Consider the following 19,284-nt stretch of genomic DNA (forward strand, 5'->3'; position numbering starts at 1 on the left):
TCTCGTTGCTTCTCCTCAAGAAGATGAAGAGTTATGATTGAAATGAAGTTTCGGGCAGCAGGGTCATCCTTGTTGCTGCTGCCTGTCCTTTTAAGGAAAGAGAAAAAAGTGTGGACATGTCTTACTGGTTCTTCTTGGTTGCTGATTCTTCTGGAGCTGCTGTTATTTTCTCTTGTGCTTTTTAGTGGCCTTGGTTCTTGAAGAGAAGGGAATGGGTCACTTAAAAAAAAAAAAAAAAGAAAATATTAATAAATTGGAAGGTAGAAAAATTTGTAGGTGTTTGTAAGTCTTCCTGTGGTAAAAATGAGGCTTTTTTTGCCTTCTGAAATGAAACATCCATAGTTTGCAAAAATCTGATAGTATAACCAGGATTAAGAGTTTTAAAAAAACTCACTCTGTAACTGGCTGTGAACAAACAATTGTGTTACCCATGAAAGCAGCATCGAGGGTTATCAAAGTGTCTGCATGTATGTATGTTGTTATATGGGCAGTGTTTCTACATTCTTGGTCAATGAATAACCCACTGAGAAGTTTCCTGCTTTTATTTTGCTACTCCTCTTCTTGGCTGCTCATTTTCCACCCCGAGAAAACCAGGCTGATTCCTTCTTTCAGTTSAGAGCAGCTTTGCAAATGAGGGAGATTCTCTGTGAGAATGAAAGTAGCCTCCAGCTTTTGCTGCTCCTTAACCCTTTGTATTGTCAAGCAGTGGCCTCAAGGTGCTGTTTTAAGGAGATACTCGATTCTGTACTCCTTCTGACAGCACACTTTGTTGCAGGTCTCCTGGCTGCTGTGCCTTGCCTTTGTTSTGGCATAGGACACCTGTTCAGGTGGTTCACACAATAACTGAATTCCTGTTTCTTAGACCCCATTCGCCCCTTTTCACCATTCCTTGAAAACTGAACCGTCACAATCACTTTGATATTTTTCTAGTAGTAGTGGGTAAGTTTAATTTATATTACATAGACACTAACAAAAAGGGTCTAAAGGACCAATGGAAATGAAGATATTGGCTGAGCTCTAGGAGGATGCTCCTTGCGAGTTCACCTGCATGTCTGTGGGCTGCTGAATGCAATGCAACAACTTGGTATAAAAAGGCAAAGGCTCTTTCCCTCATCTCTTCTCCTGCGCTATATTGTTCAGAATTTAAGTACTGGTTTTACAGACTAATATATCTTAGTGTTTTTTTTCTTTTTATATCTTCAACTTACTACCTGGTTTTGAGTTCTGTCAGAGCTATGTTACTCAGTTTTGAGATTGACTACAAGGACGATTGTAGCATACTATTTTTTTTCTGTAGCASTTACTAATCATTAATGTGTTAGCTTTAGAAAGCATTTTTTCAGCAGGAAAATCCTGATGTGCATATAAGCCTGGAGAGACTGACAATTCACAASTGTCTCTCAAAGTAGATTAGGCCTGCTTAAACAGATACTTTTTCAATGCATGTTTTCAAAAAATAAGAAAATCCATTTCATGAAGTGATATGGAAGCTGGGTGTTAATAGGATGGGGMTAGACCTTTTTGCTGAGGAAGAATGAGGTGTTTGCCACTTTTCACCCTTGCCTGATAAAGTTTGGGAATGTTTAGCTGGCAGATAGCTGAATAAGCCCTTTGAATGCTGTGGTGGTGTTTGTTGTCCTCATGTTCATCTCTTGCCAGGGAGGTATGGCAATGCTGCTCTAGTTCTYATTCTCTTCCAGTGATTTCTTGGACTTGTTTCTCTTCCTCTCTCAACTCAGAAGCACTGTACTTGAAAATGAAACAGAAGCCTGCTGTGTTTCCTGTAAAGTGCTTTTWAAATCAAACTGTTTGTTACCGTTGTCTCTTTACTCCAAAGTCACTAACAACTTTCTAACCCAAGTAGTTACTCTTTTTCAAGGAGCTGTAAGACTTGCATYCACCATCTCTTCCTCTTTGAATTCCTGTATTTCTTTATCCTCGATTTCAGACTTATTTTCTTTGAATGTGTGAATGTTATGTGAGCTCAGGGTTGTACTGTGTTCTGAAGATGCTTTAGCAGCCATGTGACTGCTAAAATTGAATCTTCTTAACTGACAGTTACCCAAGTTGAGGGTGGGAAGATGCCATCTGGGTGTGTGGTTGTTGGGGGTAGGGAAGGACACTTAACCTGAAATTTCTTACTGAGAGTGGTTTACTGAGATTCAGAGGAAGAAGTTTTGTACCTACAAGCAGGGCAGGATCTTACTGCCCTGGCATATTTCTTCATACTGAGATTCAAGGTGTAAAATACGAGGGAAACACACTCCCACCCCCTAATCCTGCTATTACAAAAGTAGTTGTCAACTGCTTCTATGAGGCAAAATAGTGTGTGTTTGTTCAGAACACTCTAATTTCAAATCATAAATGTAGAAGAATTTGGTAAATTATCTATAGATTGTGTAGTTTTGCGGAGGCTATGTGGGCTGTAAAAAGCAAAAACAAAACAAGCAACTCCACCCCCCCCTCGAATTTTAAAGAGAAATTAACCGATGTAGGCTACTCTTTTAATGAAAAAATGGAAGATGTCAAGGCCACTATTGTGCACCTGAAACCAGAATTGTAATGCAAGACTCTTAAACATTTGTTCATGCATGTAAGCTCTGAGTGGTATCTTGGAAAATCAGCCCAGCTCTGTCTTAGTGGCACCCTGTTGCCTATCCTGAGSCACTCATTTGACAGCTCTTCAGAGTACAATGATCTAAAATTTATATGGTGGAGTGCTTGGTAACTAAGTTGTGATTGTCTTGATTAAAAGCAAGGTAAGAGGCGTTCTGTCTTCAGGTGAATTCTGGAATGCTTTGTTTGCTGCTTTGATATYTGTATTCATGTTGGTAATTTCTTGGTGAACATATCTTTTACTTGCRTGTTTTTTAAATGAAAAGCCATAGTCTTATGTAGTCTATGTATCCATAAGACTGATTTATGCTTGTTATATAAAGCTAATGCAGTATCATTTTGCTTTCTTTGATACTGATACTGTGCTCTTCTCCTCCCCCAAGGGAAAAACCAAATTGGAATAACTCCAGCTGGTGTTCTTTATGAGTGGTAAAACACTAATGCCGAGTTGTGTGTTAGAGTAGAAATGGAGGATGTGTCTGCAGTTGGATGATTGGATTTTTTCGGAAATGTGCTGGAAATGTGCTGTGACTTACGTAGAATCACAGAGTAATTAAGGTTGGAAGCGACTCTAGGGATCAGCTAGTCCAAGTCTGTGCTTAAAGCAGTTCTCACTAAATCAGATTTATAGAATAATTGCAGAACAATGAGGTCAGATCATCTAGAGCTCATCAGAGCTCTAGAGACCATCTAGTCTAGCCCCATTCTCACAGCAGGGTCAGATTCAGTAGGTTGTCCAGGATCTTGTGCAGGTGAATTCTGAGCACCTCCAAAGATGATATTCCATGGCCTTCCTGGGAAGTCTGCACCACCATTTGGCCACCACTGTGGTTTTCAAACAAACCCAGCAGGCAGGTAGCATGTGAAGGAATTGCTGYTGTAAGCTGTGTCAGTGCTGTGAGRCTGCTCCCAGCTGTGTGCACTTGTGAGCTCCACTGCTGCACTTCTGTAAGGGGATATTTTACCTCAGTGGAGGCTGTAGTTTGAACTTTTACCTTCCCAGGACTGCCTTASGAACTGTGCTAGGAGCAGCTGCTGTTGTTGCAGTTGAGATGAACTAGGGGATCAGTAACATTGACCACATAAATGTGTGCTACACTTGCACAAGATATGAGGGAGGGGATATTTTGGGGAATGGAAACTAAYAGGAGAGTAGCTTGTGCTGCTTAAGCAGTACTTGCAATAAAATAATTGYTTTTCAAGTTGCATCCCAAGATTTAAACAATTGAAATATTACATGAGCTCCTCAAAGATCTTGGTTTTGAAATTACAGAAAAAATCAAATTTGTGGTAAATAATGAAAGGATAAATCCTTTCAATTGCATGTTAAAATTTATACTCTAAATTCAGAATCTTTAGGTCCTAATAATACTGACCTAGGACAGTATGGTGGAGAAGACTTAACTTGTCCTTTGCTTCTGCTTTACCCATGCTTCTCTGGGGCAGCTTCCCTTGCTGAGGGCAGAAATGTGGCTTACCACTTTGCTTTTTTAGCCTCTTTGTTCTGTGTGATTTTGCTATATTTGCTAGCATACTGGCCTGGAGTAGTGATCTGTGAAACTCTATTGCCAGCACTTTGGAGTTTGTGTTCCTACGTGGTTTCACTGCCAGCTGGAAAGCAAAATGGAAAGAAGCAAAACAGACAAGGATCCCAAACACTCCAGCATAGTTTTCCCATGCCTTAGCATCAGAAGCTAGTAAGCTTTGCTTAGCTGCTGGCTGATACTGTTACCAGGGTGTTGGAGTGTATTCTTTATCTGAAGTAACTTGACCTGAGATCATTTGAGGTGTGTCTGCATGTGGGTCTTTCACTTTGTGTTGCTTTGTTTTATGCCTAAGTGTCAGCCTTCTGCCTTTCATGGATAATGTGATTTACTAGGCCTGTGTCATAAACACTTCTATAAATACTCAGATTTAACTGGATCTGTAATCCAGTACTTAATTATTTAACTAAAATGTACCATCCCTCCAAATTTGTGCATACTGTTCTTGATTGGGACATTTTGGAAGATAGGTCTAACATGTTTTGCATTGAGCAGCAGTAGCACCAGTAGAAAGTTTTTTATGATTCTCTGTGGTGTGTGAAGCTTGGACTTGAGAGGCCATTCTGGAAAAGTCAATCATGCCAAACAAGATGGGTATTACATGGATGTGGTGAGTTAAATACTGAGCTACTTYCTCAGCTTGGAGAGAGCAGTGCCCAGCAGCGGAAATTGTGTTTAGTAGGTAGTGTCTTGCAGAGTGGCATGTGGTTTTGGAAGCATAGGGAAAATTGAGTGGAATGGTTCAACAACCCAGTTACTGTGAAAGTGTATATGTGTAGATTTAGTCTTAGTTTTTCTTAAAGTTGTTCTTCATGATGTAAATGTGACTTGTATTGTTCAAACTGTTGATGTGTACTATTGTAGTAGAGTCTTCGTACTTCCAGAAYGATCTAAATCAAAGTAAGTTCCTTTTATTGACATGCAGTGTTGAAAATTCTGTATTTTTTTCTAATTTGGATTGCTCACTGTCATCTGAAGAGCAGCTTTAACAGTGGTTTTCCTCATACAGACTTTTCGTGAGGTGGACTGTTTAATATAGGTGAATGTTTGGGAGGAATGGAACTCTTGACTAGAGTTTGGAACCCATRCAGTATATCAAATGGAAAAAAAATTGCAATGAACACTGCTATACTTTTAGGTGGTTAGTACGTCTGCTTCAGAGAATAAGGTTATTATTTCTGTTTCAATAGATTGTTGATGTCAGTGAGACAGAAGGCGAGACTAAAGACTRGCTTCTCAGCTTCAGTGATTCTGTGAAATCTTTTTATGCAATCTCAAGAGARTCCTTTAGTGGGTGTTTTCTTCTCCATTTAGCCCTTCTGTGTAAAAGGGGTAATCACATAGCATCAGGTGCATGTTGTTTGTCTCTGTGGCAGTCCCTGAGCTCCTCTGYCTGATCTCGCTTGAGTCTTTTCTCAAAAATGTGTTCAGGGAAACAGTGCTCCTTGGAAAGAGTGATGATCAAGTATAAAAGTCAGAGACAGGCTGTTTGCAGGGTGTAGGACAGGGCTAGCAGGGCTGGGGGTGGCAATGTGCAGTTTGCTGAGGTGCCCCTGCCTTGGTGCTCTCCTCTCCTCACTGCCTACACTCGGGAGCTGGMTGCCAGTGTTTGAAATACCTCAAGSAGCTCTAAGGTTCCCTGTAGAGAGGCTGTGCTGCATTGTGGATGTGTTAAACTATGTAAGACAAAGCTCTCCTTTCAGTTGATAAAATCAGTCAGATAATGGGATTCTGACCTCATTGCACTAATTGCAGGGGAACAACTGTTAAAAAATGGGTCCCCTGCCCCCAGTCAGCTGAAGGCTTTTATGATAAGACAATTGGAGGGAATCTGTTGGAATTTAAGGTGGCTGTAGTTTGACTAGGCAAGGACAAAGGTGAGTATCTGTAGGGAGTCATCCTGGTTGGTGTTGGAAGCAACATGGTGCTGCAGCTGAGTGCTGAAAGAATGTGCAGTGTGTAGGGAAATGACCTCTTCATTCCTTGCCCTGGGCTGGCTGAGGAAGATTCTGTTTTCATTTCTGTACTTCCTCAGGAAGCTGTGTGTTTTCGATATTGACTTTGATTATGTTGGCTTTTTAAGTCAGTGGTAAATATCACCCCCTAGATACCTAACAAACTGCAGAAATTCTTGTAACATTTGCAAATTCTAATTGTTCTGATACGCACTTTAATTCTTGTTCCCAAAATGCAATAAAAATGTATCGATTCTGCATTTAACCATTAGAACTTGGAAGTTCAGTAGCATCCTACTGCTGAACTGGACTTCCYCAAGAATAATGGAAAATTAATTTTAGAAGCCAAATAGAAGTGCAGCAAGATGGGTGAGGCATATGTATGTCTGGTGTGTCCTTCTGAAGGGGGACTCTCACTCTAAATATTTTATTATAGATAATACTATATGGAACATAGTATTGTATAGTACAGAGAGAGTAAATATAGCATTTTTTTCCTTTTTTGGTACAGCACCTTACCAGTTCTTCCTTCTCTTTTTTTGTGTCTTGCATAAGAATACTATGTCACAGTTGTTGTGATTTTTTCAGGACAAATAGGAATGTTTTTGACATGAGCATTTTATTGTAAGCACGGCGTACACAACATGAGACTGCAAGCTTGAAGCAAAGCTGCTGTTCTTTCCMTGGTTGAGTTTGTGATCTGCCCATTCACTTGCTGTGGTTTGCTTGCTGCAGCTGYGAGAGCACAGAGCTGTCAGGTACCTTTCCTCTCCTCTCTGTTCTGTGGAGAACAGGAGCAATATGCCCCCTGGGGTAGCAGAAGTAGCTGCTTCATTTTATTATCTGTAGGACAGCTGTCCATGCTGATCTGCAAAACTAGAGAGCAACTTTGTGCTTCCCACAGTAGGTTCCTCATCTGTTTTAGATTGAGAGATATTATTTTCTCTGAAAATGTAATAATCTCATTGTCCTTAGTGAGGAATTGTGGAAGTGGATGGTAGCTGTAGATATTTAACACTTACGTTTATTTATAGAAAATTACTTTKAAATTTAACTAATATATAAGACAGTTGAAAACTCACGTGTCAAAATTTGATCACAAATGAGGAAACAATTCTTGTCATTCAGAACATCGTTCACTTCTTATGAAAAGCAGTTGAGTTAAAAAGGGAACAATAATTCCTCTAGTAAGTCTCCCTAGACTTGGAAAGAAGCAGCAGGAAACTATTCTGGCTTGGATTTCAAGAATGTGTAGGAGCTCTGGTCTTAGTCTGGGCTGAAGTGTAGAAATCTAAAAAGTGTTAATCTGCAAGAAACCTCCCCTTGGGAAACTTGCATTATTTTAAGTTAAAATACTAATTTCTGTGGCTGTTGTTTGAAGCTTTCCAGATGTGAACTGGAACTGTCTTCTCAAGCTTGTGGGTGGCTTCAGTGCTGCTGCTGGCAGCAGCTTTTCCACCTGCAGTACAGGTAAACTGAGCAATGCTGTTTACAGCATGAGTGCATCGTGCATTTTGGTAGCCCATGTTTTGTTGGGTTGGTTTTTGCCATTCAGGGTGCTTGAAAGAAAAGCAAATGTATGTATGTGCACACCCACCCAGATACATGTGTGAAAGTAGAAGTTGTATGAGGAAAAGAAAGAGAAAAAAAAACCCAGCCCTTGAGAAGAAGGAAAGAAATATGTTGAGAAGGAAAACAAAAAAATGTTTGTTGTTGAAGGCCCCTTATGAACCCATGAAGGGAACTTTCTGGAAAGATGTTTACTTAGATGTGTTTATTTCTCAGGGAAATTCTAAGGATGAAAGAGTAGAACAAGATTTGATGTTTCCAAGTTTCTGAACAAGTGATAATTTTCATAACTTCCATGTTGATGAATTGCAACTTCATGTATGACCTTATCCTTTAAATAATCATAAAAAACCCAACCCACAAACACATCCACTTGCCATATACAGAGCTGGGTATACTAATTGCCTACATAGAGGTGTTCAAGATGAGCTTAAGGAAATATTTCATTTTAATAAAGCAAAAGCATAAAATAAATCCGTGAAGTCACGATACCATCATTCTTTCTATTCTTTTTATTTTTTATAAATGTGCTCAGTTCTGGCCTCCTCAGTACCAGAAAGACAAGGAGCTGCTGGAGAGGGTACATGGAGGCCACAAAGGTGATGAAGGGTCTGGAGCATTTCTTATGAGGAAAAATAGCCTGTTTAGTCTGGAGAATAAAAGGCTGAGAGGGGATCTCATTAATGCATATAAATATATCCAAGACGGTGCCAAGAGGATGCCACCAGACTTTTCAGTGGTGCCCAGTGACAGGACGAGGAGCAATGGCCATAAACTGAAACACCAGAAGTTTCACCTCAGCATGAGGAAGAGCTTCTTTTCATGGAAGGTGGCAGAGCTCTGGAAGAGCTGCCCAGGGTGGTCATGGAGTCTCCCTCTCTGGAGACATTCTGAACCCACCTGGACACATTCCTGTGTCACCATCAGGTTGGCAGGGGGTTTGGACTGGATGATCTCCAGAGGTTCCTTCCAGCCTTAAACAATTATATGATTATGTGATGTAGGGAGCCATTGGTAATATAGGAGTTTGAAAATTGCCCACTTGCATTTCAAAGGTATTAAAGGGTCTCTGTTAAATTATTATAAAGCTAGACTGGGGCATTAGTATTCTCCTGTATTGCTAATTTCTGGGTGTTAGGCTCTATGTATTTCTCAGTTCCTGCTGAGTCACCTTGATTTCCACTAAATTTTAGTGGTGGATAGCATGAAAAATAGAACACTTTTATGGTCTAAGAGCAGCATCACAGCAGGGACCTCAGCTGATGGCAGCACAGGCTCATTCTTCTGCCTCAATTGTCAGTGCTAAGTGGTGTGAGTACCTTCACACATCTTCTTCAAACTTCCCTTGGTTTTTTTGTGAGTGAATAGTTCTTACAGATCAGGAGCTCACTAAGCAGTTGATGTCAAAGCCAAGACTCACCTCAGAGTGCCTTKGAACTGTTTTCACTGTGATTGGACTGTTTGTGCATGCAGAAAGAATGAAAATAACATTACTTGCTTTGCTGTGTAACTAATGGATCTTTGATGTTTCAAAGTCTTGTGCATTTGAAATGGATGTATTAGTAAAATCTAGGGAAGGTGATTGTGATAGTGTGAGCAAAAAAATGGAGARCTAAGTGGAAAGACTGAGCTTCTGCAGAAAGGAGAAAGGCATTAAAAATGGCAGCTTCAATCTGACTGAGCAGTGAGTGCCTGTCCAGGTTTAGAAAAGCTGGTGAGTTTGTGGGGTTGATTTATTATTTTTTTTCCACATTTGTCTTGGGGTTTTTTTGTGACATAGTGAATCTTCTCAGAGTTCTCAGAACCATGTTACATGGGTAATTTTTGTTTTTCTTAGTCACGTCTTAGGCGTTTTTGTTATCTTGCCCTGCTCCAGCTCTGGGTCTGCCAGTTCTCCCAGCTGCAGTGGGAGCAGTGCTGAGCTGGTTAAACTGGGTTTTATCAGTTCGTGCCACATCCAGAGCAAGTTGGTGKTGTTTGCACTGTGCCCTGTGTACCGAGCTCCAGCAGTGAGGCACCAGGACTCATGGAAATCAGGCTCCTTGTGACCAAGGAGCTGACACTGTGCTGGGTGAGGGGGCCTGTGTGCTGTGCAGGGCTGTACCTGCAGAGCGCTGCCAGAGCGTAGGAAATGAGCCAGGCTGGTTAACTCTTGATAATTGCAGGTAGAAATGAGGTAGCCTATTGCAATTATAATGTGAATTACAACTTTTACAGTCCTATTTTGGCTTCCTGTTGCACTTACTTCTGATAAGGAGCTACTGGGAACTTTTTGCTTTAGAAATTTATTTGCAGAGATAATTCTTCACTTGTTGATGATGAGATGTTTAGCCTGAGAAGCTCTTGCCAAAACTAAGACAGAATGAGAACATCAGAAATAAGGAAGAAAATCAGTATTCCTTGACCGTTTAGCAAGCAAAACATTCTGTTTTGTTTCAGAGATGGCTTTGTGTGTGTAAATTGTTGCTGTTTTAATATATATTTCGTCTGGGTTTAAAAAGCTGGAGGGAAATAATCTTATTCTGGGGTAGAGTTGAATCAACTTGTAATGCAAAGGAGCAGCATTTGGTACTGAATTAAGGAGAATTACAGCTGCTTGAATGAAATGCATCCCAAATACATCACAACAGCACTTTCAAGAGAAGTGAACCCTGAAAGAGAAATGAGCAGTAATGGGCACATCCTGACCCTTGAAATTCAAGTACAAAATGCAGAGGGAAAATACAGAGCTTTTTGGCATCGTGAGAAGAACTCACTTTTTGAACCTAGTTGCAAATTCTAATGTTCTGAAATTGGGTGAAGTTTTCAGAGGTATTGTTTGTGAGAGTAAGCACTCCTACTGCTGTTCCCTGTGATGCRGGACTGGGTTAAAAATTGGGAGTACTTTTTGCTGTAGTGACTGAATTACTGTAACTGAAACAAATTGAGAGCAAAGTAGATTTTTTTAAAAACCAGCAACCCCATGTTGCAGAGATGTGTTCTGATGCTCTTCTTTAATTAGTGGATTGCATGCTTATGAGAGGGGCAGGTATGGAGCAAAACATTGGACAGTCRCACTGGAAAGGTAGAAAATGTAGCAGCAGGATATTCACTATGCATTTCCTGCTGCCTTCCTGCTTGTTTCCAGGCCTTGGGCCTCCCCATGGTTTTTCTCCCTCCTGCTTTTTTCCCTTTTCCAAAATGTTTGCTTGTCGTGGCACACTAAGTAGTGCTCTTTTAAGCAGAAATGCAGGTATGTCAATATTGTYATAATGTTACTCTTTAATCTAGTTACCTTAGAGAGGACCTTGTAATTTCTGCAGTGCTACTGTTGACTGAAATAATTAGCCTGCACTAAACTGCAGTCCATTAAAAGTGACCTGTGTGCATTATACAGTAGCACAGGTGTTGTAATCTGTAGAGTGTTCATGAATTAGTGGTAATCTGCATACAGTTAGAACAAGCAAAAGGAGAACATGAGTATAAATGTTAGAATATAAACACAACTGATTGGACTGGCTACATYTACTGCCAGCTTAATGAGCAACCAAGAGAGCCATCACAAATGCTGTTGGTAGTCCTTCCCCTGAAAAGTCTTTATAACTTCAAGCTCTGTAATCTGTTTTGCCTATTCTTCCCTCCTTCCCCTTGGACAGGAGTACAGGAAGTTCACATGTGACATATAAAGGCAGGAAATGTGTCATGAATGAGCCAGGCTAACTTCTTCTGTAGCTATTCTAGATGAATATTAATATTACTTTTGAGAGTAAGTTTCTGTTTGTGGTATTATACACACATTGAAAGTAGAGTCTAATCTTTGGGTTTTTTTTTCCTTAGAGCACAACAATGGAAGAAACAGCTATATGGGAACAACACACAGTGACTCTTCACAGGGTAAGTTCATACAATTGGTTGTGTGTGCCTAAYGCAGGATACTGGTAGTTTTTGAAAACAATAGGAAAAAGCCAGATGTCAGGAAGTAAAAGGAAAGGAAACTGTCATATTCCTTTGTTTAAATTTAGAAGTGTTGTAAAAGCTCCATGTGATAGCTCTATTTGTTTGTTGGGTTTCAGAGATAAGCCTGCCTACGAATAACTGTGCCAGAAACAAAGCCTTAGATTACATCTGTTCTTAACTGAAGGGAGGTAAAAATCTGTGTTCATTCATGGTTGTGCTGTAGCTRTGCTTGAAAGTTTCAAAACTTTATTTGCAGGGACATAAAACAATGTAGTTGCATATAAATAAGTGTATTCAAAAGTGTCTTGTTTGCTTGCTGCTTTCTTAAACCAGTGGCTGAAAGTGATTCTGGGTGGTCAGAATGTGTACACTGCACAAAGGAATGTGTACTGGGAATCAGTGAATAGCAAGACTGCTTTTGCATTTAGACTTGACTCCTCTTGTTTKAGTTACTCCTAAATTAAATTGAGTTCTGATGCAACTATCATGAAAGCTGTACAAGAGAGTCAATGAAGATTTAATTACTTAGGGAAAGAGCAGGGTGGGATGCCATTTCTGGCAGCAGCTTAGTGTTAAAGTGACCATGGAATCATGGTCCAAGTAGCTGTATTCATTCCAAAAACAGGGAGATGTGAAAGTGTTTTCTCAGTGGAGCAAATTATATAATTTGCCTTCATCATAAAGGCATTGTAAAATTGTGGTTTTGGTCAGATGAATGGATTTTGGACAAAAGATGTGTATATGTAGGTCAGCTGGTCAGATAAAAYGTTAATTTTCTGTCAGACCTGTTAGCTCTTGATTCTAAAGGCTTTAATGTTGTTGATTCAAAGTAACTGTTTGGGTAGGTGCCCTTTTGTAAAGAGAGCAGTGCTCAGTTTGGCCAGAAGGCTGACAAAGCRTCCTGTCTCAGTCTGCAGCCACATGTTGAAAGAAAAGTATAAGTAAAAATAAAGATGTGATGTTTATCTAGGCTATTCTTTAAGCTCCCAACAATTTCAGGTCAGCAAGRTTTTCCAACAAGAAGTGTTATTTCTATGTATAATGAATTACCCTTTATGTTTTCTTCTTGAAGCTGTCCAGTCATCCCTGGAATCTCTGTAAACTTCRAATTTTTTACTCATGTTACTGATTAAATCAGCACTTCTTTAGAGTCAAAACCAAACAAAAACAGCCTTAGGTTGGCTCATAGGCTTGGTGATAGCTCATTTTCTCTTGAACRGGACCTTTTCCTGGTTAATTGGAGTAGTAATTTCAGTGACACCACAAGTGAGGAGTTCACAGCATTTCATTATTTCTTTGTGTTACCTTGAATAAATTTTTAARTTTTTGGTAGGAACCAGAGATCTCATGTTAGGTTGCATTTGCAGCATAGTCAAAAGATTTTTTTTTGGCATTGATGTGAAAGTATGATCTGATTATATTTTTGGTTCTGATCTTTTATGTGCCAAAATTCTGCCAACTGTTCTGGTATAACTGTTTTGTTAGCTGATTAAGTAGCTCTTAGGTGTTGAAAGCTGATGATGTGTACTGTTAATAACTTTGATAACTTTGTTTTTAATTGCCTAAATTAATGCTATTTCCATCTGCCGCCATAACAAAACCAAACTCACGTGCTAATATTAAACTAAAATGTGCTTTGAATTTATCCTTAATGTTGGGAAGAGGGCTTACTGGTGAATTCTAGGACTACCGTCAAAAGACTCATTAGAAACTTTTTTGGGAAGGAGAGGCTGGAATTTCTCACCAAGRGTTTTTGTTCCCTTTCTTTTCCACTCTTCCAACTTCCTGGGCTGAACTGCTACTTAACTCTTAAAGGATTGAGCCAGTCTCAAATGCAGTTAAAGCTTATCAGGTAGCTACATTTTATCTTTTGTTGAAAGATTGCTCAGTTCATATAYTTAATTGCAAAGGACTTGAAGGAGGGACCATGCCCTTTGTATATCACGTGGGTTTTTTACTACTTGGAGCTCAGTTCTGTGTGTCCTTCCCCCAAAGAGCTGAAGCCAGGTATAAACCTGCCTTTTTGCCTCTCCCACACTGCATTACTGTGGGAAAGGAGAGCAGTGCACCTCTCTTTTTTGCTCTTTTTCTGTAGCATCTGACAGGTGAAGTTGTGATAGAGATTTTTTTTKTAATGTGGTTTTACTTAAGATGCATGTTAGTATCTTGCATGATCTGTAGTGATGGACATCTCGCCATTTCCAGACATGTCTAGGAGCTGGGCTCAGCTTCCAGAGAGCAATTCTCATAATCTGTTGTCTCTTAACATGATGGTAGGCAGCTGGATCAAATGAGAAGTAGGTAGGCTGATCTCTACTGGAAGGTATCTTATGTGAGCTCTTAAATTTTCAGATTTAGGGTTTGAACTTTTTAATTGGGAATGTTTCTGAAGGCCTTGATTTATCTTATTAGAAATTCTATCTGACTTGGGGGCTCTTTTAACTGCTGTATATGAGACTGCATTGTATATGAGTGTATACTCATATATGACTGTCTGTATATGAGACTGCATTGTTTCAGGGCTTCTAGAAGAGAACATAAAAGTATGAAACGGTCATCTTCATACTGGTGATTTAATTTGCAAATCTGCTTTTAAAAATAGTATGGCAGGCAGCAGGATAARGTTTACAGTGAGTTTCTGCTGACCTTAGCCTGATGATTGTATTTCTTACTATGAATGGAGAATTTAAAAATTATTTTTGTTTATGAGGAAGGAAAGATAGAGAATATTTAAATTAAGTTTGACATAAATGTCTTTGTTATTATCTCTTTTCTCCCTTTCCTTTCCCACCCAAATACAGGGCAAACTAAGTTCTGTTTGTTAGAGTAATGGAAAGCTAAAAGGAGTGGCATGAGAGAGGAAATATTACTGTTTTGAAAGGTTTTTTTTAAGTCGTTTGTGTAGGCTATTATATATTCTCTTTAAAATATAAAGCTGAAAAAAACCTGTCAACTCTGGTCCTAAGTATTAAGATCCTCCTTCATGACACCAAGTTTCACTTTATTCTTGCATCCCAGCCATGATTCTGGTTGGTATATCTGAAATTTATTTTGCAAAGAAGTCCATTTATCCTSTAATGAGTTAAAATGGATGTAAAAGAAGCGGTAAGGTGTACCCTTCCCCAGACCCCCAAATTTAGATCAGCTTTCTTCTTGACAACAATATGGGCTAACTGCTCAACTCTATTTCTGAACAGTCCATCTCCAGATCTGTGGTTTAATACTGTATGTTCCTATTCCCTGTTTAGAGGCAAATCTGAAACATCTTTTTATGACCTCTGTTCTGGGAGGAAATAGGAAACAGGTTGGTTTTGGGCAGTAATTGATGTCCAAAAAGCTGAATGTCATGTGTCTTGCAGCCAGATGCAGGCTGCCATGGTACCTCTGCTGTCACTAGAAGGTTATGAAACTCCTTACTGAAGCTGGGTCATGTTTGTTGAAAAGTCTGAAAAAGAGAAGGTGAAGTCTGCCAGCACAAAGTGTGGGCTCTGTGGAACGGAGGGGTGGGATTGACCCAAACCTGATCTCTTCCATCCAGTGACTGTATTTTGCATAGTTGAAAATTGCAGRAAAAGTTCTTGAGCAAAATACTGCATTTAAATGGTAATATTCTCAAAATGTTTTCTGGGCAATGATGAAGGAGCTGGATGGTTTGCAGATCAGTTATATTTAGAAAGCGTATTTCCCACCCTTGCTGCTTCCAGGCAGAAATGTAAGCATCATTGTTGTATCTTGAAATATCTAACAGGAATAACTTTTCAGAGGCATTGACCTTGGTGTAGTGGCARGTCACCCTAGAGGGAAAAGATTGAAGCAAATTACTTTTGTTAAGATGCAGATGATTTGCAAGTGCTGACAAGGTTTTGATGTATTTAATGGTACAAGTGATCTTAGTATTATTCCCAAGAACTGAGCCTGCAGTCATACCACGGTGTGCTGCAATCCTGTCAGTTCCTGAGCTAAGTGAGGTCAAACTGGGTAAATACCATAACGGGAAAACTCAAAGTGTTGCAGGAAGTGATATAGGGGTTTGAATCAGTGTTGCAGCCCAGTGGAGTGGTTTGTTGTGCTTACTGGAGATTGAGGTCTTGCTGGTGACTGCCTGAGGTCTAGGCCATAAAAATGCAAATGAGAACTCTAATCTCTTAGAAGAGACTGGGTAGTAAGTCCAAAACTCTCTGCCTTCTAAAAGTGTTTGTTTTTAATCTCTCTCCTGTTACTGGGTTGCATGGCACTGACTGGTTCATTGATCCTGCTTTCTTTCTGAAACTTATATTTGTGTCATTGGACCTTTTTATCTTTGATGTGGGAATGCAAATTGTGGCCATTAGATACTGGAAAGTAAAAATATTTCTCTTGTTGCATTATAGGCCCCTGGATTTGGATTTGGTATTGCAATATCTGGAGGAAGAGATAATCCTCACTTTCAGAGTGGTGAGACATCAATAGTTATTTCTGATGTGCTGAAGGGAGGCCCAGCAGAAGGACTGCTACAGTAAGTGCCAAGTTATACCTGGTTCTGATTTTGGGGCATTCATCTTTGGCAGTAGTAGCTTAACCTCCTAATTGTTCTGCTCTCAAGTTGTCTGTTTTGCTATCAAGTTGGCTGTCTGTAACTGTTGGTGTAGTGAGTTTGTAACGCAGGCAGTTTGCTCATGGGCACCTATTCACCAATATTTTCTTCTTGGCATGAAGTATTTATACTGTACGTTGTGATGTTTTTCATGTAGAGAAAATGACCGCGTTGCAATGGTTAATGGAGTTTCAATGGATAATGTCGAGCATGCATTTGCTGTTCAGCAGCTGAGGAAAAGTGGGAAGAATGCCAAAATTGTAAGTGAATATCTTGAAGGTTTAAAATTCCATAGTTATAGAGCAAAAGTRAAATCATGTAATGTCTGCTATAAAATACAGGCATGATGCGAGGTACTTCAATAACACTTGTGGGATGATWCAGGTTTAATTAACAATCATGGCATGTTTATCAAGTGGGTCACTCAAAATGTTTCTTTAAAATGTGAATGATGATGATTGCACATAATTCAGACTGCTTTTCTTTATGGTAAAGTTCTTCTCAGATTGCCRAATTGTGGCAAATCAACTTTGTTTAATATTTGTTTACTTTGTTGGATGCACTTTTACTGWGTTTTTCAAAGGTGTATACTAAAGAACAAGCTGTTCAGGCACTAACACAGTTCTTTTTGTGCTCAGTAAATAGTTTGCCAAAGGAAAGTATAATTACTTTAATTCCTATAATTTTGTAGGCTTATTCTAAGTGTTTGGTTTTTGAACTTTGCAAAACAGAACAGGTCATCACCAAAGGGTAGTAATCCAGCTTTCTCCAGAAGTTCAGGGGTTATGTTACAAAAAAATAGAACAAAAAATGCACCATGTTTAGAAGTTTCTTAATTAATGAAAACAAATTTCTAGGGCTTGTAGAAAAGCATTCATGCAGACAGATTTTTAGTGCATTTGAGTAATAATGCAGTTGCAAAAAACGTGTAATGTTTTGCATTTGTAGATATGGCAGCAGTTCTTTAAAGCTTACAGAAAGCAATGTGCAGGGCTGGCAAGCTGTGCAGGGCTCTTAGTATTATAAGTATTTGGTGTGTACATTCATGCACCAAAGCAAAAATGAATGTAACCTTTATGGTAGAAGTTGGTTTGGTTCTGTGGTACATAGCAAATAAATCTGTGAACAGGGCTGGCTTGTATTCTGGAACCAGCTGTCTGTGTTAGTGCAAACCAACTTTGAACTTCCAGAGGGACTACTCCCCTTCCTCTGTGTCTTGCATAAACATTTTTTAGGAAGAGTGGGAGGCTTCAGAGTTGAGGAGAATTACTGTCAATAACATACTGAGTATAYACTAGATTATATGTTAGCAAAAAGGGTTTTTAGCAGTGCCAGTAACTGATCTTGTGGCTTTAAGCAAAGAGAGAGCRTTCAAATAGGCAGCTCTGAAGACAGAATCTTGTGTTGTGCTACAAAAGCTGTTGGTTGTTATCCTTTTGTCACTTCTGGAAAGGCATTAAAAAGGACCAAAATAACTGTAAGAACAGGTTTCTGGTAATCTTTATTTATAAGTCTCTTGCATTAATTGGATGTAATTTTATAATGAAGATGCAACAATTCAGAGCACTGACAAATGCATCTGCATGTTTTGAGTTCTGGGATTAGCTTGGCTTCTGACATTTAGTAACACTGTTAGCATTMCCCAGCCAGGGGCTGATGTCTGCTCTTGGGTTGTAGACTATCCGAAGGATGAAGAAAATTCAGATTCCGGTGACTCGACCAGACCCTGAGCCAGTGTCTGAAAATGAGGATGACAGCTATGATGAAGAAATCCGTGATCCACGGAGCAGCCGTGGTGGTCCCAGTGCCAGCAGGAGGCACGAGAAGAGCTGGGGCAGAGACCACAGCACAAGCAGGGAGAGGAGCTTATCTCCRAGGTCAGACAGGAGATCTGTCACCTCCAGCCAGCCCGCAAAACCCACCAAAGTCACACTGGTGAAATCCAGGAAAAATGAAGGTAACTTGTATGTAAAGCTCTTGCTAAAAGTTTTGCTCATTTTTAAAGGCCAGCTGCTCCACTCAGTGTTGGGTTAATGGTTTTGTGGGCTGTATGAACAATGCTGTTTGCCCATTTTACCAATAGCTGGCTCAAAACTTAAATATTGCTGTTGTATTTCTGGTGGTACTTTCTGTGTTCCAAAATCTCTGTGCTCAGTTAAGGGTAAAGTATTACATAGTGTAAACAAATCCAGCTGTGCAGCCAACACGTGGTAGTCAGCAGCTCCATACCTACRGTTCAGCTGAGTCTTCAGTGGCTGTCTTGTTTGGAAGAGGTAAAATTGTAGGTAGCATTTAAATTAAGCTGTTGATCAACAGCTCTTATTGTAGGCAGTGTAGAAAAAGAGACTGATGTAATGGTAAATCTATAACATAATTCTGCTACAGCCCATTGTGWGCCAAGTTCACTCTCCTCTTCCTGTTGCCTGTGTGAATGCTGTATAAAGCAGTGTTATAACATCTCAGGACACCTCCCCCTTTTTTCTACTGTAACTTCATCAGTTTTGTTTTTTTCTTTTATTGTAAAGAGTATGGTCTGCGGTTGGCAAGTCACATATTTGTAAAAGAAATATCACAGGACAGCCTGGCAGCAAGAGATGGCAATATTCAGGAAGGAGATGTCGTACTGAAGGTACAGTATATGGTGGTGGTGGCTGTTCAAAGGCAAAACTCATTGATGCAACTCTGCTTTGAATTGGCTGTGTCAATAACATGATTATAGTTAACAGAGGGTGTGTCACTTTTCATTAAATTATTTCAATGATCAAATTTWATATAAATCAACTTCTCGAAGGAAAGGAAAATTACTAAGCCTTTTTGGTATTATTCCTTATGCTTYATTCAGACAAATCATGCTAACTGCAAATATGTAAGAAACACTATTTGAAAAAGTTACGAGGCTTTTCTTAGTTATACAATGCAATGCTGTGGAACTGTGCTATTATGCARCACCTAAACTTGCCTTTAGGTTARTTTTTTTGTTTGGTTGGGTTTTTTAGAAATAAATGAACCCAGGGRATAATTTTTTGTGCCCYRTCCCTGGCAGTGYCCAAGGCGAGTGGATGGTTTAAGCAGCCTGGTCTAGTGGAAGTTG

General features: G+C 39.6%; 1 protein-coding gene across 5 annotated transcripts in view; it reads left to right on the plus strand.

The window, feature by feature from the left end:
* Window positions 1-19,284, plus strand: part of TJP1 (tight junction protein 1) — a 66,589-nt gene that overhangs the window by 14,539 nt on the left and 32,766 nt on the right. For all 5 annotated transcript variants that reach the window (XM_057371877.1, XM_057371878.1, XM_057371880.1 and 2 more), the window contains exons 2-6: window positions 11,501-11,557; window positions 15,991-16,115; window positions 16,351-16,453; window positions 17,871-18,150; window positions 18,719-18,822. In XM_057371877.1, the coding sequence (XP_057227860.1) occupies window positions 11,501-11,557; window positions 15,991-16,115; window positions 16,351-16,453; window positions 17,871-18,150; window positions 18,719-18,822 (669 nt within the window). The remainder of the gene's footprint in view (window positions 1-11,500; window positions 11,558-15,990; window positions 16,116-16,350; window positions 16,454-17,870; window positions 18,151-18,718; window positions 18,823-19,284) is intronic.

Source organism: Malurus melanocephalus, unplaced genomic scaffold, assembly GCF_030028575.1.
Source record: "Malurus melanocephalus ecotype Western Australia unplaced genomic scaffold, MMel_1.1 scaffold_160, whole genome shotgun sequence".
Classification (NCBI taxonomy): Eukaryota; Metazoa; Chordata; class Aves; order Passeriformes; family Maluridae; genus Malurus; species Malurus melanocephalus.